General features: G+C 42.9%; 1 protein-coding gene across 1 annotated transcript; it reads right to left on the reverse strand.

The window, feature by feature from the left end:
• Nucleotides 1–1,354: 1,354 nt before the first annotated feature.
• On the reverse strand, nt 1,355–7,707 carry snai3 (snail family zinc finger 3). The gene is made up of 3 exons (XM_078542983.1): nt 7,554–7,707; nt 4,829–5,461; nt 1,355–3,076 (listed from the first exon to the last, which is right to left on the reverse strand). Exons 1-3 carry the CDS (start codon nt 7,660–7,662, stop codon nt 2,895–2,897), a joined length of 924 nt encoding a protein of 307 aa, XP_078399109.1. The 5' UTR covers nt 7,663–7,707; the 3' UTR covers nt 1,355–2,894.
• Nucleotides 7,708–17,543: the final 9,836 nt, after the last annotated feature.

Here is a 17,543-nt window from a genome sequence, read left to right on the forward strand (position 1 = left end):
ATTGCCAATTGGGCAAATAGCAGGGTACCTGGTTTCTGTAGAACTTCGCAGCCAAAAAAATAAATGACTTCAGGAGAACTGAACTGTGGTGAGAGAAATGCTTAAAAAACACGAAAATCTTTTTTTTTCCTAATTCTGGATTTTGCTCCTCTCTCTTCTACATAACATGTTGTAAGTATAAAAATACTTTCTCTCCAAAAACATTTTGGGGCTGAATTGCTCAGCCAGTGTGACTCCAGCAGTAATCTGTAGGAAGAGCCTGGACATAAGCCAGGACCTAGATATGCCAGTTACCTTCCTTTACGGAGAGGTGCCCCTTGGCCCTGTGTTCACCTCAAACAAACCCAGAAGGAGCAGAGCCAGGGATTCACTATACTGGGAATCCTGCCTCCCTTAGTTTAATGAAAGCTGGCCTAAGGTTGGAGGCTGGTCCATCCAGTGAGATAAGATACCAGCCTCCGGAAGATGCTCTAGCCATGAGCGAGGGTATCACAGCCAAGACAGTAGCCAAAGAGTGGGTCTATTTTATTTTAATTGTTTTCCTGTGTAAGGGAACCAAAAATACAGAAGTCCTTCCTCCAGGGTAGGGAGACATGTCTTGATCAGCAGCACCTGGCTACCAACCTGGAGGGCAGGTTTCCAGCACCATAGTGCCTGCTGGCCCATGGAAGTAATATTTCCTCTCACTGCCCCCACTTAGGCCAATATGGTCAGAAGCAATAGACACAGGAGGCATAATTCCAGCATTATTGCTATGATCACAGTCAAGGATTTTCAGGGCCTCTGGCACTGAACCCAACAGAATATGGACATTTGGTAGGAAGACATGGGCTAGCAGTTATCTGATGCCTAGCTGCCAACACAAGATGGGGGGGTGGGGGGGGCGGGGAGAGGAATGGTGCTTAGTTCATCTCCAGAGAAATTATTTCCATACCCCATTTGAAATGCTTATAAAGAATTTTTAAAAAAAACATAGATCATGTTCAATTGGCTAGGCTACATCCCTGGGGTCCACTTGTACCTACCTGGAACTCATCATATCTAAATTCAACAGGCTTACAGCCTCCAACCTTACAACAGCTCCCCCTGAGGTTAGGGAATGAGAAAATCCTAGTCTCTGACTCTGCCCCATTTATGTCACACCAAGAAGAAGTGAGAACGCGCAGTGTAAGACAGGATGCAGGGTATCTGGCTGCTTGCATACTTCTGGACCATTCCAATGAAACAGCCATATTAATTCAGTCCCATTATGTGCAGGTTCACAAAGATCAGCCAGCTGGTAAACCCTTTGCTTAAATGACGTATGCAAGACTCTTCCAGTTTAAGCAGGCATCTTATTAACTCACTACTATGCTCATGTTTCCAAGTTGTTAGCATATATTAAAAATACATTATAGGTTAACCAAGAAAATGTAAAATTCAAATAATCTGATAGCTACAGTATGCAAGAAAAATAATTCACAGCATTAATTAGATTTACATTACTTTTGTACAATATTTGCATGTTTTTTTAAACCAACTAATGAAGCTCAAAGCATTTACAATCTTTGTAAACCTAAAATCGTGCTTTCTGAAAAACAAAAGGCTTCATTTTCCCCACAAATTGGAATAATTCCATTTCTGTTGCCTTAGAAATTGTGATGGTTGTAAAATTCATCTTGATTTGTGGATTTAAATAAAAAAAACAGAATCCTAAATCTGGTTTCCAGAATAAGCAGACTGAAAAGCTACAATTGTTACTGTTTCATGAGCAAAGGGTAGCCAAGACTATCATTGGTCTTTTGATTCCAATTGTAGTTTTTCCTCCTTCGCTCCAAAGCCTGCTCAGTGATGCTGTCATATAAAACTGAAGACCAGAAATCGCTTTTTCTCTCTTAGGAAAGATACATTGACTTGTGACATTATGTCTGGACAATAGAACCCTCTCCTTGGTTTTGCTGAAGCTATTGTTTAAAAAAAAAAATCTTTGTATGTAGATCTTCACGTGACTAAAGGGTGAATTAAGCCACAGACTGCAATCTCTCATATGCAGTGCAGCATGAATAGTTTATGCTAACACAAAACACTGTATATTAAAGTACAATCAGTAGCGATTTGAGTGCAAAGAGGCAAAATACAGTTACTATCAACACAATTGTTGAAAGCAAGTTTGATAACTGCTTCATGCAAGTTAAACAAATCTAATAATCAAACATAGCAGACAGATTCTAGTTTCCTCAAAAATTTCACCCTGAGTAAACCTCTCCAGTTTATCTTTAATGGAGAAATCCATATACAGTGGCACAACTCTCTGAATTTGGGTGGTAGGAGGAATGAATCATATGTTCTCTCTCAAGGTGTATTCTTAGTCTTTAAGAAGACTGCCCCCTTCTTTGGGGGCAGCCATGAGAGGAAACCCCCAAGTTTGAGAGAGTAATACTTCTCATCCTCCTGCCTGGGCCACACATTGCTTTTAGTAGAATTTTAGTTCCAAATGATCATACTCTCCTTAATTTCAGGTACAGCAGAGATCAAGTTTGCCTTCTCAGTTTTGCAAAGCGATGCAGGTCCCCTTTATTGAAGCGGGGAAATCACAATTCAATTTTCTCCTAATTAGCACATGTATTTCTTTTTAATATTGCTTTTCTGCGGCTGTTTCAGAGTTCATATTCTAACTGGTTGACAATAGATGTTTTGTCACAACTAACTTAGTCCAAATTGATACAACTTTGCTAGTGCAAGATACCAACTGCAAGTCTCCATCAGCATGAAATTACTTTGAGATTTGATATGCCAGTAAGTAGTTCATATCCATTTTCATTCTATAAATACTAAAAAGACCACCACATTGTGGCCATACCTTCAACTTGTTACAAAATAGATAGTTTTTTTGATCAAATATTTCAAAATGTGTGTCAAGACATGGGGCAGCAGCTAGCCTCCTCATGTTTGGAAAGAAGGGACATTCTGGAAAAGGTCTTTGAGCAGCTCTTGCATTGGTATCTCTTCACATCCGAGTGTGTCTGCAGGTGTGCTCGGAGATTTGAGCGATCTGCAAAAGCCCTGCTACAGTGAGGACAGGCAAAAGGTTTCTCCCCTGCGAAGAGTAAGAATACAAAATCAGCAATGGAGGTACCACAATCACCCACAGCAAACAGAATGCATGATATTTTATTTTAAATAAAACCAGACAGGATAAATGGGAGACTAACTTTCCACCTTATCTATATAATAAATGATACCAATTTTCTCTCATCTCCAAATAGAAATGAAAGAAAAGCAACTTGCACCCAGGTCTCTATCAATTCCAGTTCACAACCAGCCACTAGGAAGGAGTATGGCCTTCTCAAATTTCCTTCCTCTTGTTCGGAGCTCCTTGCTACCATCAAAACCTCCCAACTTCAAATTTAAAGTAGGGAAACACTTGTAGCCACTTCCTGTGATGCACTCAGTTAGTGCGCTATTGTACATCACAAGCCTGGCGTAATGAATCATTTAAAGACATGAATTGGAATAAAACCTAGAAAGTAACTCACTATTAGACAGTTTAACTGTGTTTATATAGTTCACTATTTAAACTAGTTGCTCTTCCGTTATTTATAAATGTATCTGTCTGCCAACCATTTTGTTTATTTCATGCAGTGGGATTCACATAGACCGGAAGAAATTTTCATTTGGTGCTTAATTGCAATCTTGAGAATTTATGTCTAAACATCGCTAATGATGGAGGACTCTTCCACCTTTAAAGCTTAGCCAACTGCTGACCGCAAATAAATTATTACAATGGGCATGGAGCACAGGCACTGGGCTGTCTTTTAAAATGTCATCTATCAAAATTTGTGTTGTCCTGCCAGTAGTTAGTTCTTTTAATATCATTTCTCTGCATGCTTACGGAGATACTGTTGGTGGATTAAACAATAAAATAATTTACCCTGGTTATTTAAAGAACTGTCAGATTCCAAGAGAAGACCCCAAATTAGGAGGTTTGAGCTTTTCCTGCAAGCATCTAAATATAGAAAGCAATGTAGTGATCTGGGTGAAAGCTAGAGCAGCACCTGGGTGAAGCTCATAGCACTACCAATTATCATCAGAATTGCTATTGAATGTGTTACAACACACCAGTGCTACGTGCTCTCTCCCAAACACAAATGATTCACAACGGCATCAGTAAAATCCATGGCTGATATTTCTAGGAGATGGGAAAAACAAAACATAGCTACAGCACCTGTTGCTACATCATTGTGTTATTTTGCAACATTAATGGAAGGGCCTTTTGGATTTCTAGCTCTACCTCAGGGAATAGATTATTATGCATTTGTGTGTGCCAAGGGCTGCATTCTGTTTAACCTTAAACTACGAAATGCAAAAGAAACACAGGTAAGTTCTCCTTCCTCTTGAGGAAAGTGCTAAGTCTACACTCTGCACAGCACTCTTCTGATAACACATTTAAAATTAGGAACTTTGTTCACATTCATGTAAAATTATTCCAGTACCAAGAGTTTAAAGATGGTAATTAAAAGTCATGACGGAGCTTTCATTTTGTCTGATTAGGAAAAATATGCAAATGTTTTAGGATCAGCACAATTTTTCCTCATAGTGTGTCACCCACCAGTGCTGGTTACCTTCAATCCCTGCCATGTGTATGAGCCTACATAGAAGAATTGCCTGCCAACACTCACTGTGTGGTAGGGAGGGGAAAAAGAGAAACATTATAGCAGAGTCTAATCCCGTTCCATCTTCATTCACGTATATGAACTTTCCAATAACAGGATGCTGAATAGTGATCGACAGTGGGAAGCTGGAAGTTTCTGACCCCTTTCCCTAACCCTAGTGTTTTATTTGTACTTACCCGTATGTGTTCTGATGTGCCCCTGTAACAGCCATGGTCTAGAGAAGGCTTTGCCACAGATTTTGCAGACACAGGGCAGCGTGTGTGTCCTTATGTGCATCTTCAATGCACCCAGGCTGACATATTCCTTATCACAATACTTGCAGTTAAAGAATTTTCTGGTCTGTGATTCACAGTGAAGCTGCCTGTGTTTAGAGAGCCCAGATAAAGTGTTGTACGCCTTATGGCATTGAAAACACTCAAACTTCTCCGGGGTTGCTTCAGAAGTGCTTTCAACCTCAAGGATTTTTTCCTCTGTGTTGCTGTCTCCTTTAAACATGCCATTGTTTGTGGCTCTTCTTTTGGCTTTTTTGGAAAGGGACAGGTTAAGGTCATTCGCTGTATCTCTTAGCGGGGTGCTGCTGCCTCTGACAGCCGCACATTCCTTCACACTGATCTCCAGGGTTGGCTGGCTGCTGAATAGTGTTTCTGTTCCAATGTCAGCATCCGGAGGAGAAGGCAGACACACTCGGAGACTGATAGGAGCCCTGTCCCACAGTCTTGGCGGGTCACAAATGATCGGAGCGAGCACTTCAGGCTGTGGCATCAGTGGAAATGTCAAACCCTTATATAAATAGGGTGAAATGGCTGTTGCTGAAAAGAAAGCAAAAATTTCAATCATTCAAGTTATTTTTTTAAATCAGATTTCTGGAAATCCTATTTAGTGAAGATTCACATCCATACTGCCTTGTTTATTTACATGACTAACTGACAATAAAAACAAAGACAATATTCCACATGCATAGCACATAATCAAATTCCAGCTATATAAAAGCAAACCACTCTCAGGAAACTGAGACTTCGCATCTGTAACTTCACCATTCCCACAAGTCAATATTCAGAAGGGAAATATTTCTGTTCATTGTGTTAAAATTAAATTTAAAATTATTTATGATAGAAACCAGTTTTTAATTCATTTAGGATAATGCAAGTTTTTTTTTGCTGAGATTGCACATCTATATACTGTTTATAGTTCAGATGCACTCAACCACCTGTTGTATGGCATCTCCTATTTCAACAATTCAGCAAGGCACATTGTTAAATGCAAACACAGCATAAAGTATTTTACATTAGAGATGATGTTATTGCTTTTACAGTTATGCAAGAAATGAGTTTTAAATTAAAAAGAAAAACAACTTTGTGGAAGATAGGTTATGTCATTAATAGGAACTGACACCTGTTAAACATACATCTTCGATTACTGTGATTCACAAGTCACAGCACAATGCCAGTAGAAAATTCAAAGAGGGAACCTTTTTTTCTATTATGTAAGGTTAGTGACTACACAGGCTTCATAACAAACTGATACTGGAAGGGAGTGGATATTGTACACAGCGTAGATTTGCATTCTGGAAGTCTAAGGGGTGGAGTTATTATGGTAACATCCAAGTTCACCAGCCGACGGAGTCTTTGTTCTTTAAGAAGAATGAGTAAAAAATTGAGAAACTATTTGTGTAATAATTAGTTGAAGGTGAGCTCTTTGTAAAAGAAGAAAAGGATCATAATGTGCATGAGAAAACTTGGGAATGAGGATTAGTGAATATAACCAAAAAGTCTAATGATAACAATAATAACTCCCTCCTTTGAAAACTGAAATATATTTTGTTCTTTTAAGCACAATTTTTTAAATAAAACATTTCAAAACTAAATGATAAATTTAAATGATAAATGCCGTTCTTTTAATTATAATTAGAGAGTACAGAAGCAAATATACTACTTAATTATTCCTCGATAAAAAGTTACCGTTTTGAATTTGGTAAGGAAATGTATTATCATTAGAAGATTGAATTAAATGCAGCTCTGATCCCGAATTTCATTTATACGAAGGAGCGGATCTGTTCATTACAAGCCCAGGCTGCTTTCCTACATAATATACGTGACCATATTAATAATGTATATTGCACAGCCTATTTCTTTTTATGTTATTCACATTTTCTTCTAAACGCAATCAAAAGTTACCTATATATATTTTAGTTTAAAAAAAAGCCCTACGTGTGCCTCCCTGGTAATGAGAAGTGACCCTGGGCATTTGGCAAAATTTTACACAAATTATTCATTATTCGTTCTAAGAGATGGTTCCCCAAGTTAAAGGGGAAGTCTGGTATGGAGCATGAAACAAACATTTAAAAATAAACTACACAGGGGATTTCTGAAGAAACTGTAGTTTGATTTAAAAATCAACTCAGCGCAACACGGAGGACAACAAAAACTCTCAGAACAGCCCAAACAAGCTCGTTGCTTATTTAAGACAATACAACTCCCTGAACTGGAGGAGCGAGCATGTGAATAAGAATGAGAACCCTCGTGTGAGGCTATGCACCTGCTGGGTTTTTCTTTATTTTACAAGCCGCGCTTCTGCAAACTCTATTTGCTGAACAGTTCCACTGAACACAAAACCTTTCTTCAGTTTTAACGGGCTGGGGGGGTGGGGGAGAAAATGCACACGCTTGTCATTCACATAGTCACGCCGTGCAGGTTCATATAAAAATACCAGGCACTGCAACTGTTAATTTTTTTTTAAAAGTACTTATAAAGTAAATTAAAACAATCCGTTTCAACAGAAGCAAAGCAAGTAACCGCAATATGTGAATTACAAGTAAACTACAGTCAAATAAAACTTCAATGAAAAGTTTAGCTATTTGAATAACTAAAAGCAACAGTTTTAAAAGTTTCAAAACTTTATTACCATTCTGTATTTCCAGTTGGCTGTAGTTAGGTTTTTTGGTGCTGCAATGCTTCTTAATGAGGAAAGAACGGGGCATGACTGCTGCTTTTCTTCCTCGCACTGAGAGCATTCGGTCCCAAGTCCCCTCAAGTCTGAAATCCGTTAGCTGAGGTCTCCAGATGGGGGAAATAAGAGTGACATGGATGAGCAGTGGAAGAACAAGTGGAACAAGAAACCCAAACCCAGCCTATTCCTCACTTTGTGGAAAACATCTGAGCGTCAGGTGCAGGGGGGTCAGACCTCATTAACATAGACCTCCGTCCGAGCCAATTAGAGACCGAGCCTGTCTTGGAGGGCGGAGCCTGGCTCCGTCTATTCTCCTTTCCACAAGAACAGGTGCATCCCAGAACTGGAGGCTGAGAACCTGAGCTCTGGACATTACCTTAAGCGAAATAGACCAGGCAAGGGATTTCACATTGCACAGATAGAAGAATAACATAACAAAACAGGTGAAAATGATAGTACAGGATGACTTTAAAATTGTGACTAAGTTCTTATAAAAAAAATTGCAGGTCATTGACTGGTATGTTTCCAATGCTATTGGAAAATATATTTTAAACTTTTTCGGTGTGATGTCAACTTGTAGACATTGTATCACTTTTAATTAAAATAATTAAACTAAACTTAACAATAGTAAAATAAAGTAAGATTCCATTAAAAATGATTGTTTTACAGTTGCAGTACAACATTGTGGCAGACATCATCTGAACTTTCCACTTCAGTGTGATTGAAGCAAGTATTATTGTTGGAAAATCACAGGCTGTGTCCAGAATTTCCTGAGTGCATCAGGAGTGTTGGAGTGGAAAATCCTAACTCACATTACAATTTGGGCTTCTCCTAATACTCTTTTTGTGCTCACAGCCAACAAGGCAGTTTCCACAGTCAGGCCCTTGTTTCCTACTAAATGACAGCCGCACATTCCTTAACACTGACCTTACAAAGCGTGAATATGTTAATATGCCACAGGATTAACAATTACCCTTTCGCAATTTGCTTTGAAAAGCAGAAAAGCACAATATTGATTGACCATATATAAACCATGTCAAATTCATTTGCATGATGCAAATTTTCACAATTAAATGAAATAAAAAGCAACATGTAATATTTAACTCATCACTGCTTTAAATGATTTTCCAGAGCCAAAATAACAAAGTGTATCAAAATTCTGAAAGTGACTGGATAATTGAATGGTTGTAACAGGGAAGTATAGCTCATGGGTTTCTGTCCCAGTTCTCCAACATGAAGCTAGACTGATGAACTACGAAGATAATGAAGGCCTGTAGTAGATATATCTGGTCCAGGCAGCTCTGCTACTTCAGACCCAAAGCAGGTTGTTCACTACAGTCACCCAGACTGTATAATCAGTTTTAAGTATTTCTATCACCTGGGAGGAAAATTAAAACAAATTGTCTTGTCGACTGGGAAATTTCTTATTACTTATTCTATGCCATCAAATTTTGCACTGACCAGAGAAAATTTTGTGCTATTAATATGTGATTCTGTCAGAGAGCTTTGTATATTTACTGTAGCCCCAAGCTCTCAGGACAAAGGGAAAAATAAATCTGACAAATCTTAATGCATTGGCCTACTGAAAATTCATTGGATAAGATATAATGTGGAAATATTTCATAACATGATGGAACTTGCAACTATTTTATAATTTGTGGAGTGATTTTTTTTTCTTTATTCATTCATGGGATGTGGGCTTTGCTGGCGGGGCCAGCATTTATTGCCCATTCCTAGTTGCCCTTGAGAAGGTGATGGTGAGCTGCCTTCTTGAACCGCTGCAGTCCATATGGTGTAGGTACACCCACAGTGCTGTTAGGAAGGGAGTTCCAGGATTTTGACCCAGCGACAGTGAAGGAACGGCGATATATTTCCAACTCAGGATGGTGAGTGACTTGGAGGGGAACGTCCAGGTGGTAGTGTTCCCATTTATCTGCTGCCCTTGTCCTTCTAGATGGTAGTGGTCGTGGGCGTGGAAGGTGCTGTCTAAGGACTCTTGGTGAATTCCTGCAGTGCATCTTGTAGATGGTACACACTGTTGCTACTGTCTGTCGGTGGTGGAGGGAGTGAATGTTTGTGAGTGTGGTGCCAATCAAGCAGGCTGCTTTGTCATGATGGTGTCAAGCTTCTCGAGTGTTGTGGGAGCTGCACTAATCCACGCAAGTGGGGAGTATTCCATCACACTCCTGCCCTGTGCCTTGTAGATGGAGGACAGGCTTTGGGGAGTCAGAACGTGAGTTACACATCACAGGATTCCTAGCCTCTGACCTGCTCTTGTAGCCACAGGATTTATATGGCTATTCCAGTTCAGTTTCTGGTCACTGGTAACCCCCAAGATGTTGATAGTGGGGGATTCAGTGATGGTAATGCCATTGAACATCAAGGGGCGATGGTTAGATTCTCTCTTGGTGGAGATGGTCATTGCCTGGCATTTGTGGGGCATGAATGTTATTTGCCACTTGTCAGCCCAAGCCTGGATATTGTCCAGATCTTGCTGCATTTGGACATGGACTGCTTCAGTATCTAAGCCATCGTGAATGATGCTGAATATTGTGCAATCATCAGTGAACATCCCCACTTCTGACCTTATGATGGAAGGAAGGTCATTGATGAAGCAGCTGAAGATGGTTGGGCTGAGGACACTATCCTGAGGAACTCCTGCAGTGATGTCCTGGAGCTGAGATGAATGACCTCCAACAACCACAACCATCTTCCTTTGTGCTAGGTATGAATCTAACCAGCGAAAAGTTTCCCCCCCAATTCCCATTGACTCCAGTTTTGCTAGGGCTCCTTGATGTCAAATGCTACCTTGATGTCAAGGGCGGTCGCTCTCACCTCACTTCAGGAGTTTAGTTCTTTTGTCCATGTTTGAACCAAGGCTGTAATGAGGTCAGAAGCCGAGTGGCCCTGTCGGAACCCAAACCTTGGGCATCAGTGAACAGGGTATTGCTAAGCGGGTGCCGCTTGATAGCACCGTTGATGACCCCTTCCATTACTTTACTGATGATCGAGATTAGACTAATGGGGCGGTAATTGGCCGAGTTGGATTTGTCCTGCATTTGTGTACAAGACATACTGGGGCAATTTTCCACATTGCCCGGTAGATGCCAGTATTGCAGCTGTACTGGAACAGCTTGGCTAAGGGCACAGCAAGTTCAGGAGCACCAGTCTTCAGTACTATTACCGGAACATTGTCAGGGCCCATAACCTTTACAGTATCCAACGCCTTTTGCCCTTTCTTGTTTTATGTGGAGTGAATCGAATTGGCTGAAGACTGGCATTTGTGATGCTGGGGATCTCCGGAGGAGACCGAGATGAATCATCCACTCGGCACTTCTGGCTGAAGATTATAGCAAATGCTTCAGCCTTATCTTTTGCACTGATGAGCTGGGCTCCCCTATCATTGAGGATGGGGATATTTGTGGAGCCTCCTCCTCAAGTGAGTTGTTTAATTGTCCACCACCATTCATGACTGGATGTGGCAGGACTGCAGAGCTTAGATCTGATTCGTTGATTGTGGGATCGCTAAGCTCTGTCTATCACTTGCTGCTTATGTTGTTAGGCGCGCAAGTAGTCCTGTGTTATAGCTTCACCAATTGACATCTCATTTTTAGGTATGCCTCGTGCTGCTCCTGGCATGCCTTCCTGAACTCTTCATTGAACCAGGGTTGATCCCCTGACTTGATGGTAATGGTAGAGTGGGGGATATGCCAGGCCATGAGGTTACAGAATGTATTTGAGTACAATTCTGCTGCTGCTGATAGTCTTCAACACCTCATGGATGCTCTGTCTTGAGTTGCTAGATCTGTTCAAAATCTATGTCCTTTTACGGTGGTAGTGCCATACAACATGATGGAGGGTATCCTCAATGTGAAGGCGGGACTTTGTCTCCACAACAACTGTGCAGTGGTCACTCCTACCAATACTGTAATGCAGCAGGCAGGTTGATGAGGATGAAGTTGGTTCCCTCACCGCCTGCCACAGATTCAGTCTAGCAGCTATGTTCTTTAGGACTCGGCCAGCTCAGTCAGAAGTGGTGCTACCGAGCCACTCTTGGTGATGGAGATTGAAGACCCCACCCAGAGTACATTCTGCGCCCTTGCCACCCTCAGTGCTTCCTCCAAGTGGTGTTCAACATGGAAGAATACTGATTCATCAGTTGAGGGAGTGCGGTACGTGGTAATCAGCAGGAGGCTTCTGTGCCTGATGCCATGAGACTTCATGGAGTCTGGAGTCGATGTTGAGGACTCCCAGGACAACTCCCTCCTGACTGTATACCACTGTGCCGTCACCTCTGCCTCCGCTGGGGTGTTGATGTTGGTGTATTTGTAAGGTATTATTCTGTGAGGATGACCATGTCAGGCTGTTGCTTGATTAGTCTGTAAGATAGCTCTCCCAATTCTGGCACTAGCCCCTAGATGATAGTAAGGAAGACTTTGCAGGGTCAACTGAGTTTGCCGGTGTTAATGTCGGGTGATCCGTCAGGTTTCATTCCTTTTTTGTGACTTTGTAGCAGTTTGAAACAACTGAATGGCTTGGTAGACCATTTCTGTGTGTCTGGAGTCACATGTAGGCCAGACCAGGTAAGGACGGCAGATTTCCTTCCCTAAAGGGCATTAGTGAACCAGATGTGCCTTTACAACAATTGACAATGTTTTGACGGTGGAATTTGAATTCAATAAAAATCGGACCATCTGCCATGGCAGGATTCGTACCTAGGTTCCCAGAGCATTACCCTGGGTCTCTGGATTACTGGTCCAGAGACAATACCACGATGCCGTCGCCTCCCCTAATATATATCCAATAGGAACAGTTTGGTATTGGGGAAAAAGGATATTTTGTGAACATCTCCTCCTTCCCCTCCCCCTCTTCAAGCAACTTGTGCAGATATTTATTGTTTTCATGGCGTAAAATAGAAATTTAAGTATTCTTTTTGGAATGCTTCCCAAAACTGGTACCTCTTCTATAGAATAAAAAATGTTGAAAATGGTCATGATCTCATTAAACTCTCAAAGCTCTGAAATATTGGGTGGAATTTAATGCCCTCCCCCATGGTGAGTTTAATGGTGGGGGAGCTTTTAATCAGGCAGGATGATGGCGGGTGAGTACCCTGCCACCTTCCTGACTCCATCCCGATTAAGTCAGTTGTGGGAGTTGGCTGGGGGGGTGCGGGAAGGCCCATAGATGGTTTTACCACCCCGCTGCCTTTTAATGCCCACTTAGGGCCTCGTCCTGCCACCACTGGTATTTACCCAGCATGTGGGGTGCATGAAAAGCTTGCAGGTTTCCAAGAGGAGTTTCTCGTTCAAAGGCTCTCGGTGTCTGATCGAGGGACCTGCCATCGGAGGTGCGGTGGGAGAGAGAGGAGGGGGCTGCTGAGGGTCACCCCATATGCACCCCTACCTGCCATCTGTCACCTGTGGCCTGGGATCTAGCGATGATACTCGGCCTCGGGTGGTTGTTGTATTGGCAGCAGCCGCCACCTTCTGGTGGTGCTGCCGTTCAATAGCGCTGTTGGTCTCTGATTGGCCAGCAGCTCTCAGCAGGAGGGACTTTTGCCCCCAAGGTCCTTGAATGGCACTTAATATGGCAGGTCTTCCCTAAAGGAGGTGACTCGGGGCACTCCATGCAGCAGGTGAGACCCCTGCTGGCATTAAATACCACCTGTTAATTCTGCTTTTCTCTCTACAGATGCTGCCCGACTTAGAGAATTTCCAGCATTTTCTGCTTTTATATAAAATTATCATGCTTATTTTCAAATCCTTCCATGGCCTTTGCCTCCCCAACTCTGTAAATGTCAGATAATACTAAAACCGGATGGACCAACCAGCATCAACCTAGGCACCAAAAGGAAGGTACCCCCTGCCCAGTTGACTCTGTAAAGTCCTCCTCACTAACATCGGGGGACCTATGCCAAAATTGGAAGAGCTGTCCCACAGGCTAGTAAAACAACAGCCTGACATAGTCATACTCACTGAATCATAGTTACATCCAACGCCCCAGACGTCTCCATCATTGCGTATGTCCTGTCCCACTGCAGAAAACGCCAACCAGCGGTGATGCCATTGTGGCACAGTCAAGAGGAAGTGGTTCTGGGTGTACTCAACATTGACTCTGGACACCAAGAAGTCTCATGGCATTAGGTCAAACATGGGCAAGGAAACCTCCTGCTGATTACCACATACCACCAACCCTCAGCTGATAATGACTTTTCCAATGCACTCCTAACTAGTCTCCCACATTCTACATTCCGTAAACTCAAGGTCATCCAAAGCCCTGGTGCCTGTGATTTAACTTGTGGTTATTTGATTGGGGAGGCGATGGCGCAGTGGTATTGTTGCTGGACTAGTAATCCAGAGACCCAGGGTAATGCTCTGGGGACCCGGGTTGAATCCCGCCATGGCAGATGGTGGAATTCAAAGTCTAATGATGACTTGTCACTTGTTGTAAAAACCCATCTGGTTCACTAATGTCCTTTGTCTGTCATCCTTACCTTGTCTGGCCTACACGTGACTCCAGACCCACAGCAATGTGGTTGACTCTTAACTGCCCTCTGAAATGACCACTCAGTTGTAACAAACCACTACAAAGTCATAAAAAAGGAATGAAACCATATAGTCCACCTGGCATTGACTTAGGCACCGGAAACGACCAGGGCAATCTCAGCCCTGTTGGCTCTGCGAAGTCCTCCTTACTAACATCTGGGGGCTAGTGCCAAAATTGGGAGAGTTGTCTCACAGACTAGTCAAGCAACAGCCTGACATTATCTGTTATGATTCCATGAGGATGATTATGTGCCAGACACCATCATCATCATCCGTGGGTATGTCCCGTCCCACCAGCAGGACAGGCCCAGCAAAGGTGGCGGCACAGTGGTATACAGTCGGGAGGGAGTTGCCCTGGGACATTGATGCTAAGCCCCATGAAGTTTCATGGCATCAGGTCAAACATGGGCAAGGAAACCTCCTGCTGATTACCACGTACCACCCTCCCTCCGCTGATGAATCAGTGCTCCTCCATGTTGAACAGCACTTGGAGGAAACACTTAGGGTGGCAAGGGCACAGAATATACTCTGAATGGGGGACTTCAATGTCCGTCACCAAGAGTGGCTCGGTAGCGCAACTACTGGCCGGGTCCTAAATGATATAGTTGCTAGACTGGATCTGCAGCAGCTGGTGAAGGAACCAACAAGAGGGAAAAACATACTTGACCTCATCCTCACCAACCTGCCTGCTGCAAATGCATCTGTCCATGACAGTATCAGTAGGAGTGACCATCGCACAGTCGTTGTGGAGACAAAGTCTTGTCAGTCGTGAATGGTGGCGGACAATTAAACTCACTGGAGGAAGAGACTCCATAAATATCACCATCCTCAGTGATGGAGGAGCCCAGCGCATCAGTGCAAAAGACAGAAGCATTTGCTACAATCTTCAGCCTAAAGTGCCGAGTGGATAATCCATCTCGGCCTCCTCTGGAGTCCCCAGCATCACAGATACCAGTCTTCAGCCAAATCAATTCACTCCACGTGAAATTAATAAACGGCTGAAGGCACTGGATACTGCAAAGGCTATGGGCCCTGACAACATTCCGGCAATAGTACTGAAGACTTGTACTCCAGAACTTGCCGTGCCCCTAGCCAAGCTGTTTCAGTACAGCTACAACACTAGCATTTACCTGGCTATGTGGAAAATTGCCCAGGTATATCCTGTACACAAAAAGCAGGACAAATCCAACTCAGCCAATTACCACCCCATCAGTCTACTCTCGATCATCCATAAAGTAATGGAAGGGGTCATCAACAGTGCTATCAAGCAGCACTTGCTTAGCAATAACCTGCTCACTGACGCCCAGTTTGGGTTCCGCCAGGGCCATTCAGCTCCTGACTGCATTACAGCCTTGGTTCAAACATGGACAAAAGAGCTGAACTACAGAGGCGAGGTGAGACTGCCCTTGACAGCAAGGTAGCATTTGACCAGGTGTGGCATCAAGGAGCCCAAGAAAAACTGGAGTCAACGGGAATCAGGGGGAAAACTTACCGCCGGTTGGAATCACACCTAACACATGGGAAGATGGTTGTGGTTGTTGGAGGTTAGTCATCTCAACTCCAGGACATCACTGCGGGAGTTCCTCAGGATAGTGTCCTCAGCCCAACCATCAATGACCTTCCTTCCATCATAAGGTCAGAAGTGCTGATGTTTGCTGATGATTGCACAATGTTTAGCACCATTCGTGACTCCTCAGATACTGAAGCAATCCATGTCCAAATGCAGCAAGACCTGGACAATATCCAGACTTGGGCTGACAAGTGGCAAGTAGCGTTCACGCCACAGAAGTGCAAGGCAATGACCATCTCCAACAAGAGAGAATCCAACCATCGCCCCTTGATGTTCAATGGCATTATCATCAACATCATGACCAGAAACTGAACTGGCCATGTAACTATTGTGGCGACTAGGGCAAGTCCAAGGCTAGGAATCCTGTGACGAGTAACTCACCTCCTGATTCCCCAAAGCCTGTCCACCATCTACAAGGCACAATCTGGAGTGTGATGGAATACTCCCCACTTGCCTGGTTGAGTGCAGCTCCCGCAACACTCAAGAAGCTTGACACTGTCCAGGACAAAGCAGCCTGCTTGATTGGCACCACATTCACTCCCTCCACCACCAACGCACAATAGCAGCAGTGTGTACCATCTACAAGATGCACTGCAGGAATTCACCAAGGCTCCTGAGACATCACCTTTTACACTTATGACCACTACCATCTAGAAGGACAAGAGCAGCATATATATGAGAACACCACCACCTGGAATTTCCCCTCCAAGTCACTCACCATCCTGACTTGGAAGTACATCGCCCTACCTTCATTGTTGCTGGGTCAAAATCCTGGAACTCCCTCCTTAACAGCACTGTGGGTGTACCTACACCACATGGACTGCAGCGGTTCAAGAAGGCAGCTCACCACCACCTTCTCAAAGGCAACTAGGGATGGGCAATAAATGCTGGCCCAGCCAGCGAAGCCCACATCCCATGAACGAATAAAAAAAGTCTCTTCCCCTAACACCCCTGTGCTTGCTGACCTACATTGGGCTCCCAATCAAGCAAAAAGTCTTGATTATAAAATTCTCATCTTTGTTTTCAAATTACTCCATGACCTTGCCCCTCTCATCTCTGCAATCTCCTCCAGCCCCACAATCCTCCAAGATATCCGCACCCCTCTAAAACTGGTCTCAGATGCATCTTCAATTTTAATTTCTCCAGCAGTGGTGGCCGTGCCTTCACTTGCCTAGGCCTCAAGCTTTGGAATATCCTCCCTACAACTCACCACCTCACTTTCTTCCTTTATGACACTCCATAAAATTTACCTCTTTCACTAAGCTTTTGGTGCATCTAACCTAACATCTCCTTATGTGGCTCATTGTCATGCTGAGTTTTATAATATTCCTGTGAAGCGTCTTGTGATGTTTCATTATGTTAAAGGTGTTATACAAATATAAGCTGTTGTTATTGCTATGGAATCAGTACTCCTCCATGTTGACTACTACTTGGAAGAAGTACCGAAGGTAATGAGGGCAAGGAATGTACTCTGGGAGAGGCACTTCAATGTCCATTGCAATTCGAAAAAAGATACTCGCCAATAATTTGTGAGAAACCAGAATTGGCAGATAGAAAAAAATGATAATGTAAGTACATTGTGTGTGGAATTACTCAGTTTTCTTTGTCATTGAACTACACAAAAATACATTTAAAATTATACCATTCTTGACTAATCTTGAATGGTAACTGAATTAAAAGATGTAGTTGAAAGCAGAGGAGACTTGCACTCACATCCACATTCAACAAAGAGGCAGTCTTAAAGACTTTAGAGCCACAATTTTTACTTCGGATTTGGAATTTAAATATACATAAAATACACACCAGCTTGAACAGCAATCACTTGCAATG

Source organism: Cetorhinus maximus, chromosome 6, assembly GCF_964194155.1.
Source record: "Cetorhinus maximus chromosome 6, sCetMax3.hap1.1, whole genome shotgun sequence".
Lineage (NCBI taxonomy): Eukaryota > Metazoa > Chordata > Chondrichthyes > Lamniformes > Cetorhinidae > Cetorhinus > Cetorhinus maximus.